Source organism: Lycium barbarum, chromosome 9, assembly GCF_019175385.1.
Source record: "Lycium barbarum isolate Lr01 chromosome 9, ASM1917538v2, whole genome shotgun sequence".
In the NCBI taxonomy this organism is placed as follows: domain Eukaryota; kingdom Viridiplantae; phylum Streptophyta; class Magnoliopsida; order Solanales; family Solanaceae; genus Lycium; species Lycium barbarum.
Window position 1 is genome coordinate 88,443,929 of NC_083345.1, and position 14,783 is coordinate 88,458,711.

General features: G+C 36.8%; 1 protein-coding gene across 3 annotated transcripts; it reads right to left on the reverse strand.

The window, feature by feature from the left end:
* Positions 1 to 1,821: 1,821 nt before the first annotated feature.
* LOC132611134 (uncharacterized) lies at positions 1,822 to 7,046 on the reverse strand. Of its 3 annotated transcripts, none has more exons than XM_060325538.1 (7): positions 6,540 to 7,046; positions 6,386 to 6,445; positions 6,223 to 6,291; positions 6,091 to 6,141; positions 5,917 to 5,985; positions 5,584 to 5,831; positions 4,117 to 4,253 (listed from the first exon to the last, which is right to left on the reverse strand). In XM_060325538.1, exons 1-6 carry the CDS (start codon positions 7,042 to 7,044, stop codon positions 5,632 to 5,634), a joined length of 954 nt encoding a protein of 317 aa, XP_060181521.1. In that variant the 5' UTR covers positions 7,045 to 7,046; the 3' UTR covers positions 4,117 to 4,253; positions 5,584 to 5,631. The 3 variants fall into 3 exon arrangements, with proteins under 3 accessions (XP_060181523.1, XP_060181521.1, XP_060181520.1); XM_060325537.1 differs by having other exon boundaries at positions 6,531 to 7,046; XM_060325540.1 differs by lacking the exons at positions 5,917 to 5,985; positions 6,091 to 6,141; positions 6,223 to 6,291; positions 6,386 to 6,445; positions 6,540 to 7,046 and adding exons at positions 1,822 to 2,039; positions 3,157 to 3,439; positions 3,523 to 3,621; positions 3,702 to 3,794 and having other exon boundaries at positions 4,047 to 4,253; positions 5,584 to 5,740.
* Positions 7,047 to 14,783: the final 7,737 nt, after the last annotated feature.

A 14,783-nucleotide genomic window follows, 5' to 3' on the forward strand; every position in this document is an offset into this window, starting at 1 on the left:
AAAATTAAAGAAGTGGACAGATTGCTAGAGATGGTGGGGAACCCGCCCGAGGGCATACCCCAAGAACAATACTATGGGAATCTCCCAAAAGGCGTAAGGGATTTGGTGTTGAATTATGTACCTTTAATGAGGAAGCCCATGACACCTAGAGAAGGGACTCTAGGAGAAATGAATGAAAGTCAAGGAGGTTGGTCCGACCAGTGGGTAACAAAATCGGACCTGCCAGAGGAGTCTGGACCCCAACAGAAAGCCTCTGAACCCATTGAGGAAGAAGAACTAGAAGTTATTTGGGAAGCATTTCCCCCATTTCCACCACAAAGTGTTGAAGTGAAGAAGATGACTATGAGATAAACGAGCTAACGAAATTTGGGCAGCATTTCCCCTAACGTCGACCATATTACAAAACAATTCCTAAAAAATAATAAAAACATCCACAATATCATAATCAAGAAGTTATTTTCAATTTAATCTCAAATTTATCCAAAAATCCCTTTTCAAGTTCATCTCAAAGTCATCTTCTTCACTTCAACACTTTATGACTTTCCACTTTAATTCTTTTCCTTTCCAAGAGGTACTAAACCTTTACATCAACTCAACCATGTAAATAAAGATGGAGAACATACCTTATAGTAGGAAAACCTCACCTCACTCGACTCTTTCCAAAACCAAGTTCATCACAACTTTATAGAGAAACAAGAACAATCACCTTCCATGGATTATCTTTGATGGTTTGATGTTGATCTTCTCTCTTGATGATATGGCAAGGTTTGGAGTGTTATGCAACATTAAAGGACTCTCTATAAGTGTGGAGAAATAAGTGTGGGAGGTTGAGATGAAAATAGGGTCTTTTGGGGTTTAAAAAGGTGGCAAAGTGCCCCCTCCCCCCCCCCCCCCCCCTCCGCACCAACTTGCGGTGGAGATGCGGCTCAGCATATGGGATATACGGCCGTAACTCCTCTCCTCACTATAGGGTGGAGGTTGGGAAGTGGGGGCTGCCATTTCGGTGAGGTTTCTCCCCATAAGCAGCCTAACATACTGAGTATGTGGCCGCATATGGCCCCATTTTCCCCGATTTCGCGAAAATGCGTTCTTTTCGATTTGTTTGACCTCCAATCCTAATGGAACCTTCCTGGAAATTGTATAAAACTTCATTAAACATATAATAGGCCCTATATATCCCCCTAAAGACATTACTAAACAATTTATAACTCAAATAATACGAAACCTTCCCAAAAAATTACTCAAATTCCAATTCCTTCAACAAACTTACTTTCACCGCTTCATATGACTCCAAAACCTTTAGGTACACACTTAAAGTAACAAATAACCTCCTTAACCTTATACACTACAAGAGAAATGGTCTTTAGCGAGGGGAAATTTGGTCGTTAAAAGATCAAATCCGGTCGCTATAAGTCAATAACGACGGGGTAAAATTTGGTCGTCACCGGTCATTAAAAGCTCCGTCGTTAAAACTTAACGACCGGATTGCAAACCCAGTCGTTAAATATTTTTTAAAGACAACAAGTAATCCAGTCGTTGTACTTCCTTACAACGACCAAATTTCCCTTCGTTGATGACCTCTCTGGTCGTTAAACCTTGAAATAAAACAACAAACTCTAGTCGTTATTAAGTACTTTTAGCGACTGAAATTCCTTTCGTTGATCAAAATACTTTTAACGACTGATGTTCCTTTTGCAAATTTGAATAAAAATAATTAAATAATTCATAATTTTCCCTGCTCTTCTGAAGTAGTATAATTTTATATGCTTTCACATGCAACCTAAAACATACCAAATAATTGATATTCATATAAAATTTCATTGTTAGGCGCAAAAACCTAAACATCACATTAATTACTGAAAAACATATATATGTCCAACAAAATAAATCCATCAAATCCTAAAAATTGAGAAAAGGAAATTGTAGCATATGTACAAATGACGTCTCTGCACCAATACTAATAAAACAATAAACATAATGCACTTCAACTTGCTCTGCACTTTGTTCGAGCACATTTCTTCAATCTTCAAGTTCTTGATCTGTTAAAAGAACAATCCATGTCAGTTTAGTAACAGAATGCCTGCTAGCTATTTTCCTAGTTTAAAAAATAAAGGAATAATTTAATCACCAGTTAGCCAAACAATTGGAGCAAATAAATCATGCATTATCTATCAACATGTTAACATAGTATGAATAGCAAACAACAAATAGCTACAGAACAGTAGAAAAACATAGATTTATCATAATATACCTCTATACATGTCAAAAGTAAATATATCATCCGAACCAATAGATCCTTCTCACTCGTAGCCATTTCATTCTTAATCTTAATGAAATTTCAACACTATCAATCACCCTAAGGTTTTGGCTTGACCCTAAAACTATTTCACATTAGTAATGAAGATTGTCATTGATACTTGAAAGAAAGGAATTTCTAAAGGAGCAAACAGATTGTATTTGAAGTATACAAAAAATGGTTCAGCCATATAGTAGCTAACATATTCTTAAAGGCTTATAATTAATCTATACCATTTTGATTTCTCAAAACAGAGAGATGGCAATGTGGAGATAAAAATGATCAATAAAGCTATCACAATAAGCTTCTTCCATCTTGAAACAGTCACAACTAGAAATTACCTGGTGCATTATGGGACAATCAACACACATTTATTTTTAATTACCTTACACAAATTTGGGTGCGCATATATATATATATGCAAACCTTTGCTGGAGGGTTGATCACTGGAGTTGATCTCGACCCATTCCATTGTTTATTATATGATTCGGAAAGAATATATAGTCCAAACATTATCCAGCATATTTTCCATGAAGCAACTCTAATTGTTCACAAATAGTTCAACCAAATAGACATATCCGATGAACTACTCTTTTACCCAAACGCCATCATCATCATCATAAAAATTAACAAATAAATCCACAAATCTCAAACGCCAGAAGAATGCATAACTGTTGACGTACACAGTAGAACTATTTCAAAAATTAAAACACATGAATCTAGTCTCTAGATCAAATCATAATAGCAAAACAAGCTACTGCATTAGCAAAGTCGTTATCAAAGAGGAGCACTTGTAAAACATATCACTAAATCTATTGAGAAATACACATTATGTAATAGCTGATAGAAAATTTACTAACCTAGTGGAGGTGATGAAGGCTGACGAACCAATATACGTTCAAGCCGTTCATATTTACTCTCCAGAATATCCATGCGGTTTTGTAGTGATTCCTTTTCTTTTTTAGTTGTTTTAAGCTCTTCCAACAATGCAGCCTTTGAGGTGGTACCACCTTTCAACTCCTTAGCGGTTATCCCACCCCCAAATCCAACTGCATGACTTTTGCATTGAGGTCCAAAGCACCTTTCCACTACCTCAATATTAGTAAGAGACGGTTCAGATTGTACCAGCTCTTGGATTTCAGCCTATAAAATATAAGAATGTTTAAAATATTGCAATACACTAAAGAAGAGGAAGGATGTTAAATGAAATTTATAAAAAGACATACATATTTTTCGATGGTTTCAGGTTCGACAAGCTCATCGTCCTTCTTATGAGTCTCAAAGAAAATAATTGCCATGTTTGGTGGATTACCATCTTTGCCTCCCTTTACAATTAAAAAAATAAGTCACATAAATCTTTCATACAAAGAGGAGATTTCCTCATAGGGTTACACGATTTACTTACCATTTCGTAATTAATCTCTCTATAAGGTTTGCTACCTGTACGATGAGGCATAACCACCTTAGACCTATTGACTGAGTTTCTTGTACTTGCTTCCTGCATTAACAACACAATAGTGAAATTATTATAAGGTAGTTTAATGACTCTATTTTTAATGTTAGCTTTGAGGCTAGGTAGCAGAGAGTAAATAGAGAAAAAAAAACATCAATGCAACTTTATTTTGTGGGTCCTGTGGAAAGAAGACATCAATTTTTTTTTTTTTTTTGGCCCTGCCATAAATTGTTCTTGAAAAGTAATCACATGCCACTAGAAATAAAATGCTATTTGTTAATGGCTATGAAATCATACCTTAAATTTATCAGATAAGAAATGCTCCTTGACCAACCATTGCCAATCACTCTTTTCTACTCCTGCCGGCACATCTTTTAGAACCTCATGCAATGACTTCGATTTCATTTTCTTGTGCAATGATCCTCTCCAATTATTCCAAAGTTTCCTCATATGTTGCAGAACATGACCTCTATGATCAATCATGTCGTCACTGTCAAATTTTTCCTGAAATAGAGAAAAATATCAACAGAAGTGTCTTGAATAAGTTAAAACAAGGCATCAATTTACAGATCACCAACTATAGCAGTAACCTGGAAGTTTTAGGATCAAAAATCAATATTTCAAATCAATAACAAGTATTGTTTACCAAAACATAATGGAATGATCTTAATGGAGATAAAGGTAAGCAAGTCTCAACTGTTAACAATGCTAAAGAACCCGTTAAAGGTAATAACAAGAGCAAAAATAAAGTTTCTTACCCAAACAAGGTGAAGAATCATGCTACTATGGTGTTATAGAGTGGGAAAGTTGTGGGCAATGTTAAGAATGTGTATAAGTGGCAAACTAACCAAAGGCAAAATCAGAGACAAAAGAATGTTGATGGGAATAAACAATAACTGGCAGTGCCTGCAGTAAAGCAAACTGTAGGAAATAATAATGAAAACAGCTTGCTACAGTATGTTCTAAGGCTGTGCAAGTTGTTAACAAATTTGATAGCTTATGTGGGAACAAGAGGATATTAATGGCTACAGATGATGATGTTACTGTTATGTAGAGGGAACAAGAGGATATTAATACTCAACGTCAGGAAAAGGATGTTGAGAGTGTTAATGATACTGGTGGTATAGCTGGAGATACTCAAAACAAGGTGCATATTGCCGGTGAAATTAGTACTAAATTGCAGGTGGGCACTGATGTGCAAATGCAGGAAATCAGTCAAGTCATGGATATGAGTGCTGAGAAGCTGGCTGAAAAAATAGTACACAAACAGCAGCAAGTTCATGCTACTAAGAGTGCTTCAGTTACTCCATTTCACTTGAGGGATGCTGTGGTGCAAACAAGGCAACAAGCAGACAAGACACTTGAAACTAATGTGTCTCCCAAGGCTAATAATCATAAGCAGCAGCATACAGCTAAAAATTTTACACCTCACAAACAACAACCTGATGAAGTGATGAAGAGCAGTGGGAATAAACATGCTACTGGTTCTAATCAGCAGATGCAACAACAAAAGAATAATGGTACTACAGGAGGCAAGTCATCTCAGGTGGTACACCATGATGGAAATAAGCAGAATCAACTAGTAAATTCACAGATTTTGCAGCATTCTACATCCAATGTCAAAAGCCAAAATCAGGTTGCAGTAAAAAATTCTCAAGGACACTTGCAAGTAGCAGTAGCAGGAAGGGAAAGAAGCAGAATTGATATGGATGAGGTCTACTGCACATAATTTTTTTAATGTTGCTAGGGAGGGTGATATATCACCTAGACATTAATTTTCATATCAAATTTTCACTTTATATTAAATCAAGAAAGCAATGTTGTATATACTTACAGTAACAGCTTTCCACATGTGCTCAAGCTTATGTTCTTCGATGTCCAACTATGAGTGTACTCGCAGCGGGCACATATTACGATCACGAACTAGCAAACCCAAGTGTCTAGAAAATGAGGCGTGATTCGGCCCAACAACTCGATTTTGGTAGAAAGTGGCTCTTAACGTTTCTCCAGGTTTCAGTCGCAAAACTTTCTTACAAATGTTCATTCCTCTCACTTTATTTGTCTTTTCAGATTCACATGGACCTACAAAATTTAAAGAACGTCAAACAAAACAAAACTTCCAAGCCACTAACAACAAGAAAATATTACACAAAAGTAAATAAAGTACTAGTTTCACTAGTCTGAGCATCTTGAGTCACTTCAGCAACTTTTTTTGCCTTTTGAGATTCAAATGGACCTGCAAATTTTAATCGAAGTAAAACAATACAAAAAAGTTCAAGTCTATTAACAACAAAAAAATATCACACAGAAGAAAATAAAATTCTAGTTTCGCTTCTCTAACCATCTCGAGTAACTTCAGCCATCTTTTTTGCCTTTTGAGATTCAAATGGACCTGCAAATTTTAAGTCAAACAATACAAAAAGTTCGAGCCCACTAAAAACAAAAAGATATTACACAGAAGAAAATAAAATACCAGTTTCGCTTCTTTGAACATCTCGAGTCACTTCAGCCACTTTTTTTGCCTTTTGAGATTCAAATGGACCTGCAAATTTTAGTGTAAGTCAAACAATACAAAAAGTTCAAGCCCACTAACAGCAAGAAAATATTACAGAGAAGAAATTAAATAGAAGTCTCACTTCTCTGAACATCTCGAGTCACTGCAGCCACTTTTTTTGCCTTTTGAGATTCAAATGGACCTGCAAATTGTAGTGTAAGTCAAACAAAACAAAGAGTTCAAGTCCACTAACAACAAGAAATATTACACAGAAGAAAATAAAATACTAGTATCACTTCTCTGAACATCTAGAGTCACTTCAACATCTTGATAAAGGAAGTCTTCCATTGGATCAAAATCAGGAGGCACAAGGATACTTCTCTTTGTTGGCTTATTTAGATTAGAAGTTGCTGGAGTACAACTTCTATTTTTTCCAATCGGAGTCATCTTTTCAGCAGTAACTCTTATGCTTTGTCCTCGACCGCTTCTGTCACTTCTCTGAGCGTCTTGAGTCATTTCAGCTTCTTGATAGAGGGGGAAATTGTCTTCCATTGCTTCGAAATAAGGGTGCACATTGAAATTTTTCTCAGCTAGCATATTCAACTTAGAAGTTGCTGTATTACAACTCTTATTTTTGGCAATTAGAGGCCTCTGTTCGGCATTAACTCTTAAAGAGCCCATTACTCTTAAGCTTTTCCCTCCCCGTCCCTTTGCTGCTAAGGCACCAGGTTGAATGAATTCATGCTGAGCAATCTTTGAAGCTGATCCCATTTCATACTTCTGGATTTTTGAGGGATTCATGTCAACCTAATACCAAAAAAAATATATAAGAGCAAAGTCAGCAAGTTTTCAATAAGAAGAAAAGTAAATTGAGAACGACATTCAGCATGAAGACACAATGTACATGTCACAAGATTCCTTGCATGAACCATTACTACTATAGTAAGAGCGAGGTAATATTCAAGATTAATTCATTGGGAAAAAAATTCAGAGTAAATAATAAAGAATCAATTGCAAAAGGTGGCCAGAGGCTGATGCATCAGTGCAGCTTGTTTGTGCACCTTTGGTTGCTGATTTTCAGGTGCAAAGGTAGCAGGTTACACCCCATAGGCATATGAAGAATGCCATGACAATCTCTTATTTGGGAAGAAAGATATTGTGGGTCAAGTGATGCTTGACCCTTTCTCAACCTTCTCCGAAGATGTCATTAAAAGACTTCCCCTATTTACCCAAGTGGTTTTCAACCCCCAACATCTATACTTATGATCCTCTTTATTACCCTTCAGTATATACCCGAAGAAGATTGGACAGTTCATGTATCAAAGTCAAAAAAATTTCATAAGGTTTCAACCATATTTTTCCCTCTTTTCCTATTCATTTTATCCTCTTCTTTTACTCAGACTATAATTGTTAGATTCTTTCTATTTGTTTTCATCTTTTAAGCCTAGACAATCAAGAACCATGAGTTATTATCATTGTTACATCTTGGAAATTTCGTGTCGTTTGCATTATGAGTAAACTAACACAAGCCTAAAGTGGAAATGAAGCCATTATCACTACAAGAAACATATCTTTTAACGACGATTTCTTAACGAAGGGAGATAAATCCGGTCGTTCTAAGTATATTTATAACGACTAAATTCTTCTCCAGTCATTAAAGATAATTTTTAGTTCAATATCAACGAGGGGGAAATATCCAGTCCTTAAAAAACATAATATCCAGTCGTTCCCCCAAATAAAATAAGGCGCTAATTTTTCCTACTTTTTTTTTCCCAGCCCCACGCTCCCCCTCATCTGCTTTCCCACCATTTTTCCTCAACCCCACTCCCCTTCATACGCAACAATCACCCCTCAAAATAAAAACAAACTGCTTCTTAATTTATAATGCTTACATATGCATTAATTACTTATTTTTCTGTATGCAATTTTTTAGAGGAGACTCACACCAACTTAATCAGCTAGAAAGAAGGATGACTATCAGAATCTAAAGAGATAATTGAGTAAAACCCCACCAGAAGGAGTTTGCAACGGCTGCTACACATACGGGTAATTATCAAGCGGCTCAATTTCAGGAATTCTGCAACAAATTCTTTGGATAAACACCAAATTTTGTGGTGAAACTGATTCTGAAGATAGGAGGTGGTTTTACTAGGTTAGGTGATGTATGATAATTTGGAAGATTGCAGTAAAACTAGAAAAAGGAAAAGGCTTTTTTTTTTCAAAAACGAGTATACTATTTGTTTGGAGATAAGGCCAGAAAATTTTTATGAGGATGATATAATAAGGTATGAAAAATTCTTTGATACTTGGTTAAGTTGGGTTCATAATTATGTCCTTTATGTGAATTCTGTGTGGACCAATTTATGTCCATCTTGTGTTTGAAAAATGGTCTGTCTTCTCCCTTATTCCAAATAACAGTAGAGCCTTAAAAGCAAAGAAATTAGTGGCTTACATCAACTTAGGGTAATAATACAATGTCTTAAGGGTATATTTGACCTTTCTATGTGATACTTTGGATAATACATCATATTTCCCATTTTGGGATATGTTCTTGAGTCCATTAGTCCAAGGCCTAAGTAGAAGAGAAAAAATTGATTTGGTCATGTTGGATAGATGTGTTTTCCCTTTTGTGCAGTATTAGAAATCTGCTAAAGATATGTCACACTCGTCCAGTTTGAAAAATAGGGAAATTAGGAATAGGCCACTACTTATGAACATGTCTAAATCATTGTGCATCCTCTTTTAAAGCCAACTTGAATCTTTCTGCAATGGAATAGGATCAGGAGAAAAGGTCTAAAATGATTTTAAACTCTGAACTTAAATTAAGAATCCTCTGTGCATCCATCGGACTTTTTGGCCCTTCTACTTGCTTAAGTTGTGGGTGAAAATGTGGTTGCTATACCTAGGGGTATATACTTTACATTGAACCATTAGGACTTGAAAGTTCTTTGGCATTTTCCCATAATTGATCCTGCCTTGGACTTTATTTTTGCTTGTGTCTTAAACTGGATTCTGCTGATAGCAATACAACACCGCACCTATGTTTTGTCAAGGTTAATGAAGTCTTGGCACTCCCTTATCCTTGTTGGACCAATCTATGCTTTGTTCATGTTGGTATCGTAAATAGTTAAGGGGATTAAGTATGCTTACCTTGTGTGCTACACACTAGAAAATGGTTGTTTCAATAAAAAAAAAAACTTTGACTTTCACCTATTTGGATTGGTACATATCATGTCTGTTTGGATTACAATTTCGTTCCTTCTGTTTATTTCCTATATTCTCTGTGAGGATCTCCTAGAATTTAGAATATAATTCCTAAAAAGTGTCAAGAATCTTTACTTGGATTGTGAATAAGACATTTAGGCTCATTTGAGGGCTTTGCTTAAATAGTTCGACATGTACTCTATGAATGCCAAATTTGTTGTGTTGTACCATGTCTAGAAGCTAATTTACCTTATCCTTCTGTTCCTTTTATACTTTGCCACATCAACTTGATTCAATACTGTTAAGAACTATTCTATTCCCATGTGATTTTATGTGTTCTGATTACTTGATTTGGTTCAATCTTGGATATGTTACACCCATGCAGATTGCTTTCCTTTTCCATGTTTAGATCATACTTGGTGTCTTGGTCTTGGTTCATAAAATTAATTTCCCTGCTAAGCCTATCCATCTCTTTTCTCCTTGTTCTCATCTGTTCTTGTTGACTTGTAATTGTTCAATATCCATGTATATTGGACCTATCCTATTTATTCTAAGCCATGTGTGTGTTTGTGTATGTGGATGTCTTTTTTGGTTATTGTTGGTTGAGAGGTCGTTTAGGTGAAAGGGCGGCTTAGTTTGAGCTTTCCCCTGGTGACCAGCTATGCCGGAGGTTCATGAAACCTCTTGGAACTTGTGCGGCATCAGAAATAGGGGGGGGGGGGGGTGATGACTTGGCCTTCCCACCACCTAGGTTTGGGGTTATAGTTTAAGGACATGGAAAACACATATGCACATCACACGGGCTTATGAATAAATAGGATATATTGGCTGTACATGTGTATATTTATGTATATAATAGGACTTGAAAATGAATTATGCAACTTTGTATATAAATGTGTATAGTATATGTATGACAAGAACAGTAAAATATAAACTAACCGGGGTCTTTGCTTCTTTCTCCTCTCTACTGCATGGCCACTTAGGCCAAGCTCCAGCCACTCTATTGGGTCTAGAGCCCAATAGAAAAAATTCTTTCAAGTTTCATTAAGTCTAAAACAGGAGGAAGGGAAGCTAATGTGTTGAAGGCCAAATCATGGTTAAAAACGACACGAAGGCCTATCCATGGGTTAAAATAGTTGGGGTTTGGTACACCCCAGTTTACCTTCCTTATATATTTACGGTTTTATTTATTTGCTTAAGGTGCTTTCTTGTATTGTATTCATTATTTGTAAAACCCACAAACATTATTGAAATCGTTTCTGTTGCGAATTAGGCATCTTAGAAAAAATGGTGCATATGCCGTTTAGATTGACTCTATCTCCTAAAAATTCTTTTGAAAAAATCAAGAAAACACGTACTGATTTTGATTAAATAAAAATGGAAGGCAACTGCGCTTGTTTAAATAAATTAACAAACCAAAGAAGTTTTTTGGGAAAGACAAGATAGTGTTATCATATTGTTCAAAATTAAGAGGATGAGTAAAAGTAGAAAAGAAAATCCTTTTCAATTATCGAAATGCATTTTCTGGGTTTTTAAGTTGATAAAAATGTGACATTTTGGGCCAGAGTCCACCTGAGCCTTTCATAAAGAAAACCGAATGTTTCAAAAAATATTTTTTGGGCCAGAGCCTATTTGGTTTGGTATTTTTGAAAACAAAATGACATGAGCCATTTTGGGGCTAAAGAATCCACTTAGACTCTTTTTAGTGTAAATTTGTAAATCAGAAAACATGGCTGAGGCCCATGTTTAACAGCTAAAATAAGACATTTTTTGGACTAGAACCCATACAGTTTTTCTTTTTAAAAAAAGAAACAAAGAACGCAGACCTTTCGTTTGGTTAAAGCCCATCTGATTATTTTAAACTTTTGGTTGAAAAAATTCTGGGCTAAAGCCCACGTTTTAAACAAATGAGGTAAAGTATTTTGGGCTAGAAAACGAAATGGATTTCAAAAGCTGAATTTTGCCTTAAAGTAAATTTGAGATTTTGTTCAAAATAAAACATACACATAACGGGTACATTATTTAAAGGGAATATATGCATAATTTATTAGACCATAAATTTAACTCATTTTCCTAGGATAAAACGTGCAACAAAATATAAAGAATCCCTTTCTTAAAAAATCAAAACGGTCTAACTTTTATGCCTAATTACAAAATTTAAGGTAATGATGTTCCAGATATATATTAAGCAGATTGACCCGGTTCGCATGTGAGTAAAAGTATGAATAAAACCTATTCACACAGGTTATAAAAATAAATAAACTTCCTATCCTTTTCTATTGAAAAACTACTATCCTTATATATAAAAGGAACTAATTATACCCGGATATCATAAATCTGAACCTAAATACCCTATATGTAAGGAGAATATATTCAATTCTTTTAAAAAAAATGATATGCAACATGATAGACTTTTGCGGGAAGTAAACACTAAATAAACAGTTCATGCAAATACTCACACATTCGAATTCGAAGGTCAATCGTATAGTACGAATCCTTAATACTTGGGCGCCTAACACCTTTCCTAGGGGATCACCAGAACTCTTACCTAGAACTTTGAATTAAGAAGGATTTTTCATGTCTTATGAATAAACTCTTCAAAATTGGTTTTCCCAATTTCCTAAAACTTTGGTGGCGCCTCTTTTAAAACAAAATCCGAAAGAGCACCAACGATTTTGAAGTAGCTTTTTCCGAGCGCTAACCCCGCCAGCGAAAAAGTACGAACTGTCACAGATGGCGGCTCTGATGGGGACTGAAAGGTTCTAATCATAAGGATTCCAATATGATGTGGGTGTATTTGCTTTAACTGTTTATTTGTTTACTTTCCCGCAATTATCAACTGTCATTGCATGCATATCATGACTCCGCCACTCGTGGCATTTATTTTACATTTTGTTCCAAAGGCGACTTCGTGGAGCACGCGGTCGTACCTTTACTGTTTGTTCATGGTCATCCAATAGCACTAACGGTTCAGCCCCAGTTGTCTGCTTAGGTTCCCGATCTATTGTGAAAAACCCACTCCAGCAAAACAAGGATAGAGCTAAGACAAATCCTTACCGAACTAGAGCATTCATACCTAGACGAGCTTTGGGTATCTCAGACCTACCTAGAGATCATTAAGAGAGACCACCTTGTGTTCGGATGGTCTATGACCCGAAGAACACCGCATCTCATTTGTGTGCTATGTGGAAGCATGTTCAGTGCCTATGTGATGAACCATTGACCCTATGGGGATGGGGGAATCCTAATGGTGTTCTATTTGGTAGAAAGAAGGCCGCATCCATTTTTACATAATTGTCGAGCCTCAAAATGTATTGAGGGCTTGGTGGGCATGGTTAGGTGATGCTCACAAAAAGATAGTTAGGTGCATGCTAGGTCACCTGCCGGTTATCATGACAATGAAGGGTCATCCGGAACTAATAGAGGTGTTAATCGGACATTGGGACGATAAGGAAATATTGTTTCGCTTTGGTGAAAATAAGAAGAATCCGACCTTGGAGGAGATTAGGGATGCCATAGACAGTAATGGAACATGTCTAAGGAGAAGACACAAACCAACTCACCATATTTTATTTCCACAGAGGCCCACTATCGGCCAAATAATGAAGTTTCTTGCACTGACTGAGGCTCCTGGGGCGCGAGGACCCACTGTAGCCTTTAGAGATCTGTATCAGAGATGCCACCGGATATACCCTGTATCAAAGGGAGTTTAAGAGTAGAGAAGAGTGGGAAGCTGTTAAACCCTTGGCATTCGCCGTAGCATTGCTAGGCATTATGGTGTTTCCACAGGACGAATCGTTGGCCACAGACACCTGATTAATCTACTTAGCCCATGCTATTTTCTATGGTATAACCAAGGACCAGGAAACGAGGTATTTTGACCTAGCACCCATCATCCTAGCAGACATTTTTCGGGCATTAGAATAATGTCGGAATGGCTTTCGATAATTCTAAGGACGTACCATGTGGTTACAATGGTGGATTACAAAACACATCAACTTGGCTAAGGAAGTCCAGTGTCTGAGCAACCACAACAAGATAGACCATCTGACCAATTATTGCCCAAACCTTGGTTATATGTCCAATGGGACATGGCCCGGCTTCTTTGACGAATTGACTGAAGATAGGATCCAGTGGATGTTTCCTGACTTTATATCAGAAAATGTGGTGGTCGGGGTAAGAACTGTCCTTTTGTCCATTAGTAGGGGTTTGAGGAATCGTCCCTTATTATCCATCTCGGGTGCAATTTGGTAGGAGGCAAGTGATATGTCAGGTAGGAAATCTTGAGCATCATCATTGAGTACACAGGAGAGAAGGTCAAGAACGCTGGGGTAATCCTCAGTGAATGGAATGGCTGCGTGATTTAAGATCCAAATACTTTAGCTCCAGAAAGGTTCGAAGCATGATGTGACCCAAGGTATCATAAATGGCTGTAGGGATATTTGGTCCGTGCATCCATCCTAATGCTTGCACCTCCTCATGATGCCGTAGAAGAGGAGCGTCTGAAGGAATGTCTGGAAAGCACAGATGAGCACTTAGCCCAAATTTTAGAAGAAACAGATCCGATGATAGTCAGGATGGAAATGTTCCAAGAACGACTTCGGATTCAGACCACCCTTTGAAGGGTGAAGAAGGCCAAGACAAGCTAGGTCTCGATATCAGCCGCTGAAGGAGAACCATGTTGAATTACTATTTTTTATTGAGCCCGTTGTCAGCTTCATGCTATTTGTAATCCTTTTATTACTATTTATTAACTAATGATGATTTTTCAGGGCAATTGTTCACATTCACAAATGGCACTTTCATGCTTCAATCGATTAGGAGAGCCTTAACTCAAAAAGGTTTTAGGAACGCGAATAGTATAAATATCTGCCAGATTACATGAATGCTTGCTACGTGCTTCACATGCCTTTTTGCTATGTGTGTTATCATATATTAAGGCTTGAATACATTTGATCCAATGATCTAAAACTACACACCAAAAGAAAGACAAAAAGCTTAAAACTTACCCAAATTCATCTCCATAAAAGGTTGACTTACAATGGCAAACCAAGGAGAACAACAGACGCGGACTCTGGGTGAGACAGCAGAAATGCTGAGAGACAAGGTCCTATGAATGGAGAAGTACATTCAAGAAATAGGGAGAAAAACTGAAGAAGTGGACAGATTGTTGGAGATGAGGGGGAACTCACCAGAGGTATACTATGGGAATTTCTCAGAAAAGGTAAGGGATTTGGTGTTTAATTATGTACCTTTAAAGAGAAAGCCCATGATGCCTAGAGAAGGGACTCCAGGTGAAATGAATAAATGTCAAGGAGCTAGGTCAGACCAGTGGG

Excerpts from the sequence above, each read along its gene's own strand:
- LOC132611134 (XM_060325537.1), bottom strand. The coding sequence starts at position 7,044 with ATGAATCCCTCAAAAATCCAGAAGTATGAAATGGGATCAGCTTCAAAG. Across the intron at positions 6,446-6,530 it reads TGTTCAGAGAAGTGATACTA|GTCCATTTGAATCTCAAAAG; the intron begins GTATTTTATTTT and ends TACAATTTGCAG. Across the intron at positions 6,292-6,385 it reads GACTCGAGATGTTCAGAGAA|GTCCATTTGAATCTCAAAAG; the intron begins GTGAGACTTCTA and ends TAAAATTTGCAG.